The sequence below is a fragment of the Priapulus caudatus genome, unplaced genomic scaffold (assembly GCF_000485595.1).
Source record: "Priapulus caudatus unplaced genomic scaffold, Priapulus_caudatus-5.0.1 Scaffold706, whole genome shotgun sequence".
Lineage (NCBI taxonomy): Eukaryota > Metazoa > Priapulida > Priapulimorpha > Priapulimorphida > Priapulidae > Priapulus > Priapulus caudatus.
This window is the reverse complement of record NW_014577767.1, coordinates 71,992-91,759: the sequence shown is the minus strand read 5'-3', so window position 1 is coordinate 91,759 and position 19,768 is coordinate 71,992. Positions and strand designations below refer to the sequence as shown.

Genomic DNA, 19,768 nt, shown 5'->3' with positions numbered 1-19,768 from the left:
TACATCTATGGCAGAATGTGCTATAGCCCTGCGGCAGCGATCCGCAGGCTATAGTACTAGAGCTATAGTAGTAGTAAGTAGTATTACTATTACTTAGCTAAATGGGTCTAAGCACAGGCACTTGTACTTTTAGCTCCAAGAAACGGTATTGCTAGGGTTAGAATACCGTTTCAAACCTTGGCTGCAGCTAAACACGTAGTTGCCTTATTTGCCAAGTATCGCCAAAGAACACTACACATGAGATATACCAAATAAATCAGTATACGTCCACCTTCTTGTAACCATCAGTGCGCTACGATGCGCTGGGTACTTACGGGGTTACAGCGACTTTCATCTAGATCTGCAGAGGTGATAGGTTTTTTGTATGGAAGGGTGTCAGGCTGTATAGACAATCCGTCGCACAGCCTGGTCGGGCTATACCTGGCTTTACCCAAGCTTGGTCACACCTAGACCAAATAATTCTGTCCCATATAACCTTTTTTATATTTTGGTGAGGGTTATATTGGGACAGAACGGGGTTCATTGAAATTTCGTGAGATCGCATGCAAAATGCATGCGCTGCGAATGCGGCCTGTACGCCGCTATTGGCGCGAAAAAAAACCTACCGTTCTCTTCTACATGGCTTTACCTTGCTACTGATATGTGTACATACATTCACTTCAATCGTTATTTACTTCTTAAAAGATTGTTTTTCAGAAACCCCGCTTCATTAACTTTAGTAAATTACGTCGGCCATTTACAAACAATCAGACCAATCACAGCGAGTCTTACAATAGCCCCTGGTTCTCGCTTGTATCTGTGGCGCTGCAGGAGGCCTGATAGACTCGCTGTGATTGGTCTGATTGTTTGTAAATGGCTAACGTAATTTACTAAAGTTAATGAAGCGGGGTTTCTGAAAAACAATCTTTTAAGAAGTAAATAACGATTGAAGTGAATGTATACACATATCAGTAGCAAGGTAAAGCCATGTAGAAGGGAACGGTAAGTTTTTTTTCGTGCCAATAGCGGCGTACGGGCCGCATTAGCAGCTCATGCATTTTGCTCTCTCTCTCTGCCACCTCTGAGCAACTAAATACCTCCCATCATCTCTAAAGAACCATGCACTGCTAGAAATGTAAACAAATATTAAATGTAAATTAATGTAAACCACCACTACCACTTGCTCATGCCTTAGACGCCATAGCTAGGGTAAAATTTGAGCAAAACAATGTGGTGGCCACCCGGTGAATTTTATCTGGACTAAAAGAGGTTCCGGACCATCGGTGTCTGGAAAATCGGTGGTGTACCTGTAGTACTAGGGACGTAGAGAGTGAGAGCCATTTCTTAACTTAATACCATGTCCAATGTCCCAATTATGTATGAATTTATTACTATTATAGCTAATTTTATTTATCATATTTCAGTAATGTTAAGAAGGTGGTGTTTGTGCCATATGCTCTCACGGATCGTGATTGGTATACAGATATAGCTCGTAAGAGGTTCGCAGAGCTTGGTAAGTTTACTCAGACCTGAGATGTTGCTGTGAGCAATATTGGCATCAGTGCTGATAAATGCTATGAAACTGTTATTCATATTTAACATATTTCACATAAAATGAGATTAGTGATGAATGCTTGAAATGCAAGTTGGATTTTTTTGTTTACTAACAATCACATTTCCAATTCAGTAGTGCCTTGTTCGAGAATTCGGCTTATAATTTATTGATCAATTGCATTATTTCAAATTTATCTGTAATAATAATATACAACTGTGTATATATGTATTCATATTTATCTTGTGTTAAATCCAAGATATTAACTTACTATCGAAATTTTCTATCTCCCTTCGGGAAATCTTCATGTGAATTCTGGATGTGACGTCACCATAGGTGGCAGCAGGAGACGTCACAGTGTGTATATGTGCATAATTGGACATTTATTGTACATTATTGGTTATATATACATAGTGAAACAGAATTATTATTATTGTTAATTATAGGTTATGAAGTACAAAGTGTGCATGAATGCAGTAGCCCAGTGGAGGCAGTGGAGCAGGCAGAAGCCATTTTCATAGGTAGATTACAATGAAGGGATTTATAGAGAATAAAGATAAAACTGTAAAGCCTGGCGCACACTTTATAAGTTTTCTACTACGACTTTTTCCAATCCTTATCGCAGGGTGAATTCGGAGCATGTGCTGTCTCATTATCCTGCATTTTTGACCCTGCGATTTTTCCCGCTACTGATCGGAGCATATCAAACTGGTTTGATATCTACCGATAAAAATCGGACGGATAACATCGGACCGTAGCATCTGCGGTGTTAAACGGAAAACCCTGGTTACATGGGCCAATCAGCATCGAGCAAAAATCACATGATCGACAAAATAGCAGCGTCTATGGAAGCTGCGCATTTTTGGGGAGATGACGAAAAGGAAGCATTACTTGTTGATATGTGGTCCAGGGTTAATTAGACAAAGGAGGTAATGGCCAGTTTGGGAAAAAACACGCATGATGGTTTCAATGGCATGCCGTAGGCACGCAGGCGGTCGCTGCAGGCAGACGCGGGGGTAGAGAGGGAGAGGGTGAACTCCCCCTCTCGCTGGGGGGGGGGGGTTCTGTGGGGTCTCCCCCAGCAAAATTGTAAAAATTTGAATGTCTTAGACTGCATTTGAGGTACCCTGAAAATAAAATGACACTATTTTGACAACAGCGGGTAAATACAGGAACATTTTCACAACAGCGATGTTAAATTTGACAACGGCGGTGTGCAACTGTGCCTCTTATGTATAAGAAACCCTGTGGTCGCAGCATAAATGTCTCTATGACACAACATCATCTGAATACAAAGACCGCAATAAGAGGTCACATGTGTTAAATGCTATCGTTGATGCTCTTAACAATGCCAATGCCAAAGTCACATGATCGATTTCGCAACATTTATCCCGATGTTGATCGGTAACCAGCGCACACGGCGTAGCGTGTGCGGGATACACGGATTATTTCCTGCGATAAAATCTGGTGACTAAAACCGTAGCATAGCTTGCGTGTGCGCCAGGCTTAAATTGATTAGCAATACAAGTGAATTTGCATCCAGGTATCCAGAACTTTAACACGTATAACTGTTTTATATATGAGTTCATTGTAGAATAAAGCACTAGTAGATTATTGTCACCAAATGCTAATGTATTTCTAGATTCTTTGATGTGTGTTGCGCATTAGTTTTATAAGGTAATCTATTGTGTTTCAGGTGGAGGCAATACGTTTCGACTGTTGAAGACACTGTATGATGAGAAGCTTGTAGAGCCAATAAGAACCCAAGTGTTGAAGGTATTATAGGGCCGATATAACCCAGTGAACTTAAGTAACCTGATAGACACAAGTGCTGTGTATAATACTCCCAGCATTACCACTAGCAGTGCTACCGATCATGTCTGAAACAGTATACAGTTCAATCTGTATATAAGGGCCATTAAAGCCAAGTGCTCTTTCCAAAAGGGAACATCAAGACACAACTTTAATGAAACATCAAAGCCTTCTCTTATAGAAAGCTGTCTGTTCTATAGAGCTGTTTTTAGCTCATCTGACGAAGTCAGATGCAGCTTGTCGAATCGCATGAGCATCCGTTTGTCTGTGCGTCTGTGTGTCCGTCAACAGTTGGGCACAAATCTTAACCGCTCGACGTACGGTCATGATATTTGGGACGTGGGGTGGGGGGGGGTCGTGAAAAGGACTCGGGATGACCAATTTGGGGGTCAAGGGTCAAAGGTCAAGATGTGTTAATAGAGGAGGAATATTTCCCCCTTATATATAGGAGGAAATACGGAATTGCGGCACAAATCTGCTCGACCTATGCTCTTAATATTCGGTGTATAGTGTGATGGGCAGGAAACCCATCACCAGTGCGAAATTGGAGGTCACAGGTCAAAGAGCAGTGGGGGAAAGGTCAGATATCCGACATTTTCTGAGGACATGGCCTAATGGACAGAGTGAAAAACTTTTTTGTTTGAGCGCTGACCTACCGTTTTTATCACTTTATTGAAAGGACCATGAAATCTACTTTCCGATGACGTGCGAAGAGTAAGTGTTTGATAACCTTTTGACCCTCAAGAGGAGGGTAAAACATGGATTTGTTGACTGTTAACAAATGACTGAACTGTGTTTGGTGGTACTTGTGTGATCGTGGAAGACTTAAATTTCACAGTGAAATTCTGCATGCAAAACTTACTTGAACAACGTTTACGCGCCTTAAATCATATATGAACTTCATTCTCTATATGAGATTCTGTACGTTGGGAATACAATGTCAATAGCACTTACGCAAACGTCTGTTTTTGATTAAGGCCAACTATAAATAGGCCTACCTCGCAGGTGGGTGGCTGATAGTATCACAGCATGGGTTAAACGAAGGTAGCAACTAGTTCGGATTATCTATTCCCTGCACCTAGTCAGTATGCATGCCATCTATCGGAACAGAGTGAGAATAATGTCCCGGCAGGATAGGTCAAATGTATATTGCGCTCAAAAGTGCAGAAATAATTACTTTCTTAACTTCAGTTTAACCAATCTTGAGATAAGTAATTGCAGAAATGAATCGTCAAACCTACCAATGAAAATTTGCCAGTTTTGTACTGTCCTTGGCATGGCTCTCTGCGTCAACGTTACAGTAGTGTGCAATGTCGGGATATGGTGGAGCATGCAGGCTTGTGGACGCTGCAGAGCCTGATGGTTGACTGTCAGTCGAAATGTGTTGATCCTCCCCGACATTGAAGAAATCTGTACGTTATACGTGCGTCTGCCTTACCTCTGCCATCCTCGTCGAAAGTTTGGACGCCGCGCGGCGAAATCGGAATGTACATTTCAATCGATGACGTAACTGATACAGTAGCGCGCCGCGTGGGTGTTATTTGTTTATAAACAATTTAGTCTGACTGACTCTCTCTCTCTCTCTCCTCTCGCCCGCTTTCTCTCTCTCTCCAGCCCCCCTCTCTCTCGCTCTCTCTCTCTGCAATAAAAAAAATGTTTGCTGAAATTATGTGTACGCAACTGCGTATCTGCATATCTGCGTCTAACAAAGGTGTCACTACGCACGACTGAAATTTTGAGTTTATAACCGTAGCAACAGACCTCAGATGAGCCCAGTCGCTCTGCGGCTCTTGTTATCATATACTAGCTGCTCATAGAAAACAGAAGAAGTGTCGTTCATAGATAGGTCTCTAAAACCAGTTGGCAAAAACAAGTCTAAACGTCTAACTGATAGTCTAAATGTTCTCGCAGAATGTTAGCAATATTTTGTTTTATAAAGTGTTGAGAAAACTCTGTAGGATTTTTCATTGTCATAACTTCACAATGAAATATTTGCCAGTGGTCTAAGAAAAAAAGTTAACTACTAATTTTAAGACTAATTTTGTTTCCCCACAACTGCTCTTTTTACACTTTCGCCCCTGCTCTGTAGAGTGTCGATGCTTGCGCAGGTCTGACTGCGTGCGCTGTTCGCGTCTCGTTGTTGACGAACTCTCGCGTCTTGCAGCACAGCATTCCCTACATCGGCTCGAGCGCCGGCACGAACGTCGCTACGGCGACAATCAACACGACCAACGACATGCCAATCACCTGCCCACCGACGTTCGAAGCACTGGCCCTCATCCCGTTCAACATCAACCCGCACTACATCGACTCCGATCCGAGCAGCAAGCACATGGGCGTGAGTACCGGCCGAAGTCTCCCCCCAGCGGCGTGCGAGACACGCCGCGGGAATGCCGATCAGTGTTTTTGTTGGGGGAAGAAGTAGGAGGAGGAATAAAATAGTAGATGGTCATAAACAGTGCAGAGAAAGTGACGAGTGATCGGAAGCGAGTGATTTTGGAGAGCGAAGGTACTTTGGAGATGGCATGTATTTCGAATCGGATGCTTGCACAGTTTTCTCTGCTGATCAGGATATGTGTCATCTTGCAGGAGACACGTGAAAAGAGGATAATGGAGTACCATGAGGAAGCACATTGCAGACCTGTGCTGGCGCTGAGGGAGGGGTCAATTCTGTGGGTGGAGGGCAACAAGACCACCCTCTTGGGTGGTCTGTCTGCACGTCTTTTTAGAAAGTAAGCATGTGGATTTACACCAGTTCTCTGTTGGCTGGTTTGAACAGAAAGGTTAAAGTAATAATTACGAGCATTTTCCAGTGTTTTACCTACGTTCATGATACCTACCGTTATTGCTTGAGTAACAGCAATTGTCTAAAGTAACAATAAGATGTCTTAGAACCTCCGTATTCACCAAAACATGCACGATTACAATTTTGCGTTCTGTTTTTGATTACCGCTGCCCCATCTCTCGGTAGCGCGAGACATCTACGAGGGTGCAGTAATGCAAATAATCGCACCGCAGAAATTTTAGTCCGAGTGTAGACACAGAGGTTCATACTAGCTTCTCTTTTTCTCCAAACTCCAAAGTACACGTCTTACTGCTTCTATGATTGATTGATTTGTGATAGTCACAACAAACTCGCTCACAAAAGCACCTCGCTGCTGCGCTTCACTGCACATGGCAAGTCAATAATTTTTACTACACAGAATCAAATGTCCCTTTGTTTTTAATCAGATGCACTTGTTTTGAAGGCGCCATTTGTATTTCGATCTCGCGACACGATAATATGCGGAGCTGGTAGGATGGGGTCAAATTTATTTTTCTATGCTATAACTGTATAATATCTTAGTGTTTTTAATGTTGGTGTAATTAGTGATATCCGCTGTGAGGTGAGACTATTATTATAGTTTGCGATATTTTTTCAGATTGGGTGTTTCTGCGCAAAAATCTCGTAATAAAGGCTTTAAAACCATCTTGTATATTTAGCTAAGATGGTATATGTATACCACTTTATATTTTACTGGTGTGAATAGCAAGAAGAAAATCGTGCATGTTGATAATGATGGTACATTGAAACTGCTTTGTATTTTACAGGGTTGACAAGATTTTTTGAAAGTGTGAAAACTTTTTTGCACATTAGCAGCAATGGTGTACTAGTATGTGGGTGTAACTTTACATGTGGTCAATCTTGACCGTCGGGTATCTTGTTGCTATTTCAGAGGTGAGCTGCCGGCTGAGTATTCACCAGGAGATGACCTTAGCTTCCTACTGACTGCAGGTCTTTAACTACAGCATCCATGGTAATACGACCGAATAGTTGACATGCTTTTACAGGCATCAACTGACAACACGTTGGGAGTTAATACTGTTGATTACTGTTCTTGTAATTTCATTTAATTTGGCAATTGAAATGTGTGTATGTCTATTAATCGTAGATGTCACGATATATTATGGTTAGGCTCTTGATTATTCTTCTCTCAATTCTATAAAGTTTTATGATTGGAAGGTGCAACTGTATATTAACAAGAGCTAATAATACCTAGAGTGTACAACGGAAAAACGGGAAAATAGTGCTATTTCACGACAACATTATTCTACTTTGCCTGCGAGGTCTTATAATAATTTCATGTATTGCCATTTTAAGCCAGATATTCTTTGCGCTCTAAAAACAAGGATCAACGCTTGTCAATACGATACTCTAGGCGGAGATATGGCCTCCTAAACCTCCCTCCACATGCAAACGCCGCCTCGATCCACTTCGGTCCGCCATCCTTCACGCGGCTAATGTGTTGCTTCAGTGAGAGTTTTCGGTTTTCCGCCATAATTTTTAATGAATGACTTTTCTGGGTGCTAAGGTGCAGGTGGAGCGTGACTTTTTTCGGGTGGCATCGACCATATGCCGCTTACTCTCCCATTATCTTTCCTAGCACGGCTATGCCCGTCATGATGTGAGCGGCATGTTTTTTAATTAAAGCTCTTCTACAACGCAGCTAGTAAGAGCTACACAAATTTGGCCATGTGACATCACATGTATCAGCTGCTCCAAGCGGCTGACGGAAATCGAAGCCCGAAATGCTATAGCGCCGTGAAGGATGCGGACAGAAGTGGATTCGCAGGGGGGGGGGGACCGTGCGTTTGGCATGTGGAGGGGAGGTTTAGGAGCCGATATCTCCGCTAGGAGTTATCGTTATTGACAGCGGTTGTGTCTCTGTTTCTAGAGAGCCAAAGAATTCTGCTTAATGCAATACCATGAAATTATATAGCACTCGCCATGGCCAAAGTAAATAATGATTGTCGTGAAATAGCACCTATTTTCCCGTTTGTTCCGTTGTACACTCTTAGGTATGCATTAGCTTCTTGAGTCATTAATCATATACCTCTGCTTTTTACTACGTTCACAATATATTCATATCATATCATGCTTAGCTACTTGCGCGTGCATAACAGTGATGAATGCTAATATGTTGCTATGAGTTCAAACCGTTCTTTTGGAAAAATTTCTAACAGATTACCACAATACAGTGCGATGTATGTTTTAGTCGTGCACATGACCAAATTGTGGTCTGACTGGCAATTGAAATTGTAATATACCTATTTAATGTCAGCAATTGCCATGCGCCACTGAATCTTTTTCGCAAAGTGGCATCAAACAACAGAGGTTTCCTTTAAGTAGTGTGTATAATTTATGCAGTGATAATCATAAATATTGTAATTATGAACGTTAATTACTTATCTTATAATTATACAGAATACATTTTGCAAATGCTGCTCAGCGTTCATCTGCCATGCGTTTGTTTTTTGTCCCTGATGTTTCATCTGAGTGTTAGAGAGAGGTGAGTGCAGTTGCCTGGCATAGCAAGTCTAGGCGCCGTCATTGCTGAGATTTGACCAGCCTAAAACTCCAGCCTGATGTCGGTGCTGCTCGTCCTACAGATATGTGTTTGATCTTTATTCTGCATAATTTAAGGTATCTCTTCAGTCCATTTTGCGCAGCGATATGTTATAAATACGCAGTAGTTTGATTATATTATATAGCTATATATTACTGTATATATATATATATACATATAATATATATATATATATGTCATATATATATAACTATATATACTAGCTATTTACCTGTTCCCAGATGGTTTAGGGTTGGCGATCTGCATTGGAGGATGGACCCGTTTAACCACTTTATCTCTCACTTTTTAGCTGAGGCATGTATTTCAGCTAAACGCAAAAATCACTGATATTTAGAACTCGGCAAGTCATATATCACATATTTTTTTTTAAATTGTTTATCTAAATATATATTAAATCCTTGAAATTTACCTTAAAATTATATACAATTTTCAAAAAAGGAAATGGGTTGATTTCATTTAGTACAATTTCACTTATTTTAGATAGTATTTTTGAAAATATCATTCTGGTTAGGAAAAGCATCAATAATAAGTCAAATTCTTAAAAAAAAAAAAGAAAGCAAAATGCATTGAACTAGTTTTGGAAGATATATTTCTTGAAATCAGTGCGACGCGCGGCGGCATGACACCTTCCGTGCCTCAAATATTTGCACACGCGCGCACCGCACGCAAACACAGCGCGCATTCACACCACACAACCGCGGCATGGCGCAGCACAATCACACGCCGCCACCACGTTACACACATACCAATTTACACACACCACGCGCGCGCAAACCAATGTACACGCACACGCACATGCACACGCCACACACACGCATACATACTACATACACACACGCACACGCACACGCACGCACACACACATACACATACACATACACACACATACGAACTGCAGCCGTCTCTCGTTGGGCTTTGTCTTAAATTTGCGCCTCACAGCTGCTACGCGGCAGTGATTGGCCGTTTATACACCGCAGCCGCAATGTCTTTGGTGTCGTGCCGTCGGTGCTGCCGCGCGTGCCGCGTGTGCTGTCGCGTGCGTTCGTGCGTAGCGGTTTAGTGCTCTTTTCTATGCTAGGTTAGAAGGCCTTCCACCTACATTAAATCTTTATTATTATACCTTTAATCTACATTTAGCTATAGCCTATATTATCATTAAAAACCCGTGAGAAACACATTATAGTTTAACACAGTTTCAAAAGGTTATGCTATATACAGTCGTGGTATGTGTGCTGCCCTCTTAGACAATCGAACGCGCGTCTAAAATGGGTCAGGCATTGGGAGCGCGGCCGTAAACGCTGGGCACGCGTTACACCTCCCCGTTGTCAAATGTTTGCACACACGCGCCGCCCACGCACGCACACACCCTTATTCACAACATACGTGCATGCCGCACCCACGCCACACTCACTACCACATTTCACAGCACACTGGGCCGCGCACACACATACACGCACACGCCACACAACGCACGCGCGCGCACACACACACACACACACACACACACACACATCACACTGCCAGCGTCTCTCGTTGGGTGGTTTCTCTTAATTTTCCTCACAGCTGTGCGCCGCAGTGCTTGGTTGTTTATACACGCGCCGCAATGGCCTTTGCGTGCTTGCCTGGACGTGCTGTGTCGCATTGCGGATTTGTGCGATCTTAAAATTTTGCGTCCGGCGCCGTTTCCGATGAATGCCGACAGTTTCTTCGTGTGCCCACATTTAACTTATCAAAAAGTTGCCTCAAAAGTCACTTTACATCGATAAAATCTGCTGTTACTAAACGTTCAAGCGGAATGTATTCGGACGTTGCCAGAATGCGGCGCCCCAGCTCGATTCGCGTGAGACATACGTCGGCCACCGGTTTCGGCCAGCGAGATACTGGAGAAAACGACACTTCGGCTCTTTCTACTCCATATAGTATACACTATTACACTATTATATAGTAGATGTATATATATATATATTATATATATAAATCTATTCCTCCTGTACATCTGTCACCCTTTCATCTAGTTGCTCTTCCACATTCTCCATGTTCCCTTCGTCACTATCATCATCATTCATGATTCATCGTCATCGTTATCATCTGCTACCACTCCTCTTCCTGATCCTCCTCTCCCTCCTTTTCTTTTCCTCATTGTTCAACTTCTCCAGGCTTTCAGTCTTCATGTGCAAACTAATCGCGCTAAATGTTGTGCCCCACGGGTACCTTACACCGGGTATAACCCCGGCCCCTGTACTAGGCCTAAGTATCTCCTCTTCCTTAATGTCATAATGTCATGGGGTGCATAGAGATCTAGCTTCATAAAGATACCACACCATGACACAGGGAAATTGGGTAAAGTGACACTGCATGGGCACCTTAGCATTTCGTCGTTGTGTTTCATGGTTGATCAAGCTTTAATTCCTACAGAGGCACTGGTCACACGGGAACGTCCGATTCGATTCCTCTAAGGGGAATCTGCTTTTGTTCCCATGCATATGATATAGCTTATTATGTTTTACACACACGCGCTCGTACATATGCCTGTCTATATACTCACATATATATACATAACTTTATTGTATCTTAAAGTGATATTTGATCTTAATCAAAATTAATATATACCTTAATATATACCTTAATATACACCTCTTATATATATACCTCTTATTTATATATATATATATACCTCTTATAATATATACCTTAATATTAAGAGTTTTAATTCTACATTTACAACAGCCTCAGGGACTTAATACGACGCACTATATAACAACTAAATTCAATAATTATTATCAAACGATAGCTTTAGTTTAATTTATTTTGGGATATACAGGTTCTTCTTATTTTTACTCACAAATTCTAGATTCACAAGTCGCAAATACCCTATTTCAAATTCTGATATAATGATGCACTCGTGATATATAACGGTATTCTTTCTAACTGCACCCTTCATTCCACGAGAGTGCTGGATGATCAGGAATTTGTCACCGTTACGAAGTACTGTACAGTGTACGGAACACACAGAGACAGACACGCGCACGAACGCACACACGTACACGAGCACGCACGCACACACAACGGGCTTCATTCGCGCAACATTTGTCGCACACATGGCCCCCGTGACACCACATGAGTGACTCTGTACATCAAAAAAATATTATCTTGTTATCCACATACATATTAAATCATATTGTTTGATTTATTTTAACCAATAAATTTTTATTAAAAAATAAGCTTCTTGTGTACCACGCGTTCAATTGTTACCGATAAAACGTCATCACATCGAAATTATCCTGCCATCTATAAACAAGTGATAGGCATAAACAAAGAAATATTTTTGCAGCGCAGCGTTTAAAACAAGTCTATTTATATATTTTGTGATGGTATATCATTGAAACTGCGATTTATATTTACTATTGGATTTGTCCTGCACAACATGCCGTATAAATTGCGTTGCAACGGCCTAATTAGTTTGGCTTCGCTGATTAAGTTTTCCTGTTTACCCCCAAACAAACAGTCAATTGCTCTGCAGTTATGTGTTGTAATTGTATGATTCGTGAGAGCGCCTAGGATTTATCGCAGGAGGCGTATCCGGTATCGCAATGAAACTTATTTTACTCGCCAAGTACACCATGGCGTAGTGGACACATAATAGTGTGTGGATCTGCTAAAAATTAAAATGACGTTCCGTGAATGAATGGAAGCAATACTATTACTATTAGTATTACTAAGAGTAAGAATAAGAATATGTACCTGACTTTGACTGGCATTTGTTGAGTAGAGAGCCGACCGCCACCCTGGCCTCTTTGAAGGTTTTCAGTCGCTGTTATTCGCACAAGATCGTCAGTGATGGTTCACAGGAAGACTGAGTACTGCAAGAAGTACCGCTACCCACTGCCGGACTCCGTCTATGACGCGTACAAGACGCTCATGCGTTACCGCGCTGAGCGCCGGCGTCTGGAGCACCAGCACGTGCCGTTGCCATGGGAATACACGGAGCTCGCGCACAGCAACTCGTCGAGCGGTGACAGCGAGCAGTTTGCGAACGTCGCTCCCAGCAACGGCCCGCTCAAAGCCTGGTACAAGCCGCCGTCGGTCGCGAGCGACCCGGGAATGGCGGCGAAGCCCCGCGTCGCCATGGCAGCAAAGCCCCGCGTCGCCATGGCGACGGAGGAGCTCGCGCGGTGGCAGAGCCATGCGACACAGACGTCGAAGCACGGCGGCAGAGGCTCGCCGGCGCGGCGCGACCAGGCGACACGGACGTACGACGGCGTGGCGAGGGAGCGTGATCCGCCTACGCGCGAGGTGGCGGTGCAGACGCCCGAACGCTGGCATATCAGAGATGCAGATGACGACGTTGATGACAATAAAGACGACGACGACGACCTCAGGTGCAGGAGAGGACGCGAGGTCGTGAGGAGACTGGATTATGAGAACGGAGACGAGTGTTGCCAACCCAGATCCATGCACAGAGGTTACTGTAAAAACAATTTACTAAATGATATAATGAGGTTTAACGAAATTGGTGCACTAAAAATGAAATGCAGAAAATTTAAAGTGTAATTTAATTTTAAGTGTTCATATAAACAGATACCAGTGTACGACTCAACAACTCTAATTCAGACTATCTCGGCGCCTTACGTACCTTGGCTCTATTATGGCTTGAACAATTGCAGTCCTTATCAGTAATGGAAATCTGAAAATCCAGCCAGCCCTGATTTTGAAAATTTGGATTTCTAGCACATAACCTATAGTAAGTTAAAGTGTCCATAAAAATGACCCAGTCCCGCTTTTAAGTTACCAGTCTTGGACTAGGGGGTCAATCTCGAGTTAGTTATATCCCCAGTATATCTGATAGTTATTTCCCGATGCTTGCCTCATGAAGTACACAAACCGTCCCTATTAGAAAGGCAGAGTGAAACTGCCACCTTCAACTGTACATTTGACGTTTTTTTCACTGTCGTAGTGCGGCCGAGCAGTGCCCCGCGCGAGCGAACCAGGAGCGTAAGGTCTGTGTCACGACCCCGCAGTGCCGTTCATGAGAGGAAATGCCCTCACACGCCCCAGACGCCGCTCTTCCTGCCCTACGCCGCATCGGGCGAACAGGCGTCCGTGACGGGAGACCAGAAAACCTACAACGTCTACGCCGACACCAAAGATGTAAGTGTTACGGTTCTGCATGGCATAATGATCATGTAGCATTAGGTGGGGCCACAATTAAAAAAATCTTTGTTTGCCCTCTCCTGACCCAGGCTGAAAAGTTTGGGTAGATCTAGGTAGGCTTCTTTTTTTTGAGGGGGGTCTTTTTACAAATTCAGCATGGTGTCTACATGCTCGGGTGTGCTTGTGGGGAGATATCTTTCGTGTTGAATGTTTGTTTTGCTTGGTACATATAATGTATTGCCTACAGATTTATACGTACAGTGATACAATTTGTAAGCAAAAATGGGAAAGATCAATAAAAAATTTTGAGTCGGCCCTTTTTTGGCGGGTCGGTGGGGTGAGGCCAAACAAACAATATTTTCATTATAGCCTGGTGTACTCTAGATGTTAGATATATACTAGGTCAGGGGTCGAAATTAGCGGTATCCCGATATCCGCGGGATAGTAGATTCTTTTGTTGGATACCAGATTTCAATGCTTGGTATCCCGTCAGGATAGTAAAAAAAAAAATCGTCAAAATCGGGATAGTGGTTGTTGAGTTATCAACTTTATACGGCAGTGCGTTATAGAGCAAGTGCGCGTAATCTGATCATAAATGTGATGCGTATACATTGTATCAAGCGAACCAGACAAAGCGTCTAGACAATACGTCTGCAGTGTACTTGTCTGTGCATATCTGTAAATCTGTTTTCATGTTTTTATATAATAATTACATATTAATAATTTTCAAATGCTATTATTGCATATAAATTTAAAGATTTTGGATACCAACATTGTTGAAATTACTATCCAAAAAATGGGATACCAGATCTTTGGGGGGGATACCAGATTTCAATACCTGGTATCCCGAATGGATACCATAATAAAAATCTAATTTCGACCCCTTTAGGTATGAGCTGGGTCATTTAGATACTCTCACGAACGCTAAACGCAAATGGTATTATAGTTATAATTAATTTTAAATGAACTTGTATCTCATCACCGATCTTGTCGATTTTATGCATGCAGTTATTGCAGTAGTAACCAACGTGTTATTGTGTTTGTGTATAATGCATATAATGTTAATAATAACTTTGTTGTGTTTTTATAACTATGAATGTCGAGTGCACTGGAATGTCTACTTCTTGTCATGTCTTCTAAAGCCACTAGACGGTCTTCGCAGCTCTTTACATCGATCGACAACTTTTCAATCAGCATTGTTGTCATCGAGCTTGCAGATGTCGTGGATTTATATGACTCTGCGTGTGTTAGAGTCGTAGGTGGAGGGAACATGATAGATGGTAATTTCAAAATGTTGCCGACCACTGCAACGATTGACGAAAATCTGAACTGGTGGATTTAGGAGACATGGCGAGAATTAATTATTCTGATGCACTTGATGTCGTTGATTATAAAGTCGAATGGCAGTGATATAAATAATGATATTTGCATTTTACAAGCCTGCTTTATATGTACTCCATGCCTACAACGACTAAGATCAGCAAAGATAGCAAAATTGAACCGTTCTATGATATTTAATGTCATATATATTTGTGGTTAGCATTTGGGTTTATCGCTGACATATATATATATATATGAATATATATATATATTTATATAATGTTGATATGACATATTCCTATATATTCCATTGTTTCTAATTACTGTGGCGAGAGATGAAAATCGTCTTCGGTGTGTCGTTAGCTCAATGCTCGAGTCTCACTGCAGATCCACAAGGCGGCACTGCGGGCACAGAAGCGGCGGGCATCGCAGCGGCAGGAGGGCACGCGACCCAGGTCGGCAAGCGCCGTCGACGACCGGCGGCGTCATGGTGCCGCGTGGAACGAGAACCTCAGCTCCATCTGGCAGCCGATTCGGCGGCAGAGCGAGTACCAGAGCCGATTCTCAGCCTATAACGGACACACGTGGAGATGACGAGGGTAGGACGAAGGCAGCAGCCGCTAACACCTGCCGGAATAACCGACTTGACTAATCCCGAACCGATCCAATGACGGCGCCGTCCGTTTTTTCGTACCGCGGCAGAAAATAATCGTCGACCTGAGCTCGCTTTTCTTGCTCGACGTCGTTTCAGCTCCATTTTGGTTTCATTTCCATTTGGCTCCATTCGTGACATGTAGGGCTGCCATGACTGCGGATAGTTTGGTTTCAGTAAGACGCTTCAGCTAGCAAAGCTACGCGCTTTTTCACGTGTTGGGTTGTTAGTAAACGTGAGGCATACGTCATGTGATTACGTACTGATTATATATCATATGAACTTTGTGCATGTACACCACAATTATCTCACTCTACCGAGGGTATTTGAACAAAATCCCGCATTTTTACACGAATTTTAACATATGCAGGAAATGCTGGTAATTTTTGAAGTAGAGTAGGACTTTATCCTACTGACATCAATCTTACTCGAGGGTATAAAAGTCTGTGTGTCGTCACGTGGACAAAATTTACAAAATTGCATATAGGGTGTGCATGGGCATAACATTGAAAGGTATGAGGCATACATATGATGGCAAATACATGAGGCGAGGTGAGAAGGGGTTCACTGTATACTAGGAACATTGTGTCCTGAGATATTGAAACTAACATTGTTAGGTAGTAATTTGCATATGTTAATAGAATTGGCAAGTAGCAAAGTAGCTAGTGATGAATTATTTAAAAACTATTTAATCTGTCAATTAAATGCACAATCTAGATTACAAGGCGATGGCATAGTAGCAGCTGAACACACTACAATTCACAATCATCTCTCTTTATCGACTGGTGAAGTAACAATGACAATTAATATATGTATTCACAAACGTGAAGCGTTACTCGTATACTCGGATGACATGCAAACGTTCCCGGATGCCATGCTTTCACATTGTGCTGTGTGAAATTCGTAGTCTGTATATCGTGCAACATGAGTCGATGTGTCTTTAATACCATAAAATCGTGGGTGAAATTACGATGTTATATAGGTCAGGGTCTAGTTGTAACCAGTTTTAAACCTCGGTTTGCAACATTGAAAGCTCAGTTTCAAGGAGTACCGGTCGTTCCACCATCATGTTGCGAACAACTGTAGTTTGAATACGAGGCGCATATGCTTGTATAGATTTCTTATTGAGCCAGTGATGTATGAAGCCAAACAGGTCACCACGTCTGTGTCGATGAGCAACTTTAACGCAGCGGCCAGTTGGAAACCGTATCTGTACATACGCGATATAGCATTTAAACGCATTAGGGTAGCTAGCTTGAGCTAGTGGTAGTTATAGAAAGCTATTTATTCAGGTTTGAGTCATTCGCATTGGCCATCGACTTGTGCTACTCAGGGTGAAAATGGTCGAATCGAGACTTCCAGCGTACACTTGATGAAAATGACATGTGACACAGGTACAATTGTGTGCAAACTGTAGGAAATTTAGATATGATTTTTGATCGAGCCCTTAATAAGCTCATATAGGGCCTTTAGGGCATAAACCAACCAATGAGCGTGTATGGTAGAGTAGGTCTTTTTACCTTTTTACTAAGAGTTAACACGTTTTCTCGTGGAACTAGGTTTTACACGATGTATGTCCGTAGGTACTCGCGCGCACGCTGCGTGTACATTAACGTACATGCGTTCTATGAACTCGTACATACGTGTGTTGTGTGAACGTATGCGTGAAACACGTTGTTTTTCCATTTTTTATCACCTCCCCCGGTAGTTTGTAGATACTGCGCACGTTCGTGGGTTTCGTCTTCACACACTAGCAGCGAATTCTGAAACCAGATTTTTACTATACATTTTGTACATTTATTCATGAAATTGTCTCTCTGCCTCTCCCTCCCTCCTCCCTCCCTCCCCTCCCTCCCCTCTCTCTCATCTCTCTCTTCTCTTTCTGTGTGTCCCCCTCTCTCTCCGTCTCTCTCTCTTTCTCTCTCTCTCTCTCTCTTTCTCTCTCTCACTCTCTCTCTCTCTTTCTCACTCTCTCTCTCTTTCTTTGTCTCTGTGTCTGTGTTTGTGTCTCTCTGTAGGATATACTAGGCAGCAGGGCGGGCTGTCATGCGATGGGTGATTAGTGACTCGAGTGTTAGTCGGCAATGCATTTATAATCGGCGGTTTTTAAATATTAACGGGCATCAATCGTCGGCCCCACATCACCAATAGCTGACCTCACCCGCACGGCTGTACAGCGCCGAATCTCATGTTCACTGGTGCTGGGGCATAGAGGGTACAGTAGCGTAAAAGCGTATTTCTTAATTGATTTTGGCTCGTGCCATACCCTTGCATGTGCAATCGTCATAATTAATCATGATGAATGAGTAGGTGGGGGTGTGTGTTGGGGGGGGGGGGCTCACACACATGCACACACACCTGAAATGCCTTCCACTCCAGCTGCTAAGTGTGTGGATTTTAAGTTATGATTGATGGAGTCGCGTGGGGAGACTTGATTGAGGTCGTGAGTGGATGTCTATGCGTAATTTTACCAATGTGCATGAGCGTGTGAGTTTAGTTGATAGTTTTAGCAGGCTCGCCTGCCAATTTTATTATCATTTTTACCTGTTAAGCATTGTAAAGTCTGCACGTTGAGTAAGAGCGAAATACACTAATTTTTATACACGTTTATTGCATCACACGTAGTGGATTTTTACCAGCATTATCGTACATATAGCTTTGTATGTATAATGAGTAGAGATGGGTCGTAGCATAGTTGGCAATACTTATGAGTAAGTATCACTGTGTAGGTTCATGATTTTGAGATATAAACTCGAGATATGTAATCGTATTCTCACCTGGATAGACAGAGAGGCCTGTGTGTCAATTGAGTCGAAGTTGCTCGTTCGTTCTTTTGACGTCCTTTACGCGCAAGTGTGTGCACGCATCTATGTGTAGCAATCGTGACTGTAAGTTTGCAATAAATGAGCAGGACCACAGAGTATTCGAGTAGTGTTAATATTTTTTTATTTTTTAGTTGGTTACGATGTACAAGGCCTCACAATAAGCAGGTGCTAATATAGAGACACTTGCAAATGTGTTGTTCAAAAAGGCATTTTGACATTCGTTTTAGTGGTCAGTTAGCATTCGGACGTGGCCAAATAGTGGCACTGCATGATGTTCGCACTTTTGTGGCAATTTTCCACGAACCGGGTTACAATGTATGTAACGCGATAGAATAAATAATAAATTATTCCTTGCCTAGAAGGACACCAGCGGCTTTTCAGTCGGATATGTCTATAATATTTATGATTTTGATCCTGATATCTGCCGGCATTGAGTACGGAAACGCTGAAGTGATTTGCCGAGAAAAAAGTGAAACTTTTTGTGGTCTACCCGTTTTTGCTGCATTATCCTAGTTGTGCTTTTCCGTGACTTATTCTATAGGTAGCTAAGAAGTCATACGTTTGTGTTTTACCATCATCGACATTAGCAATACGTAACAGAGCCTGTACGTTTCTGATAGTGTCTGTGCGACATATAATTCTCTTGCGGAGCAGTTGGCTCGAATCTTTTCAATGAATTCGTTGTGATATAAATCCCGAATATCTGGCCGTAAGATTCTTTTTATGACGCATTCGGCGTATAATAAATTCGGCGTAAATATATATGGTATATATTTGCGTATAATAAAGAGAAATAATTACCTAGCCAGAAACAAGTATCTATGAGTATGACGATATTTTTTCTTGATTGTGGTCAATCTGTGCAAGGCAGTTGATGTAATAATAGAATATACTAGCTAACTATCACGGACATTGAGGGGCCGTGTCATGCAGCGGTGGTTATGCTTATACTCCATGAGGATTTATTGGTCGTCCAGACGGAATTAAATATCGATCAATTGAGCCAGAGCAAGGCGGTGTAATCGTGAATCAGACAAGTTGTTATTGTATTACACGTGTTTAAGTGGTT

The 19,768-nt window shown here is 42.3% G+C and overlaps 2 protein-coding genes across 3 annotated transcripts; both read left to right on the top strand.

Annotated features, from left to right (window-relative positions):
- Positions 1-1,404: 1,404 nt before the first annotated feature.
- Positions 1,405-7,435, top strand: LOC106812955 (alpha-aspartyl dipeptidase-like; the record flags this gene model as incomplete). Of its 2 annotated transcripts, XM_014816976.1 has the most annotated exon segments (6): positions 1,405-1,492; positions 1,978-2,052; positions 3,228-3,307; positions 5,508-5,681; positions 5,933-6,075; positions 7,060-7,435. In XM_014816976.1, coding segments are annotated over 6 exon segments (627 nt in total), but the record flags the coding sequence as incomplete, so codon positions are not given.
- A 4,627-nt stretch (positions 7,436-12,062) lies between these two features.
- LOC106812959 (centriole, cilia and spindle-associated protein-like) lies at positions 12,063-17,703 on the top strand. The gene is made up of 3 exons (XM_014816982.1): positions 12,063-13,213; positions 13,706-13,899; positions 15,610-17,703. Exons 1-3 carry the CDS (start codon positions 12,589-12,591, stop codon positions 15,814-15,816), a joined length of 1,026 nt encoding a protein of 341 aa, XP_014672468.1. The 5' UTR covers positions 12,063-12,588; the 3' UTR covers positions 15,817-17,703.
- The last annotated feature ends 2,065 nt before the right edge of the window (positions 17,704-19,768 follow it).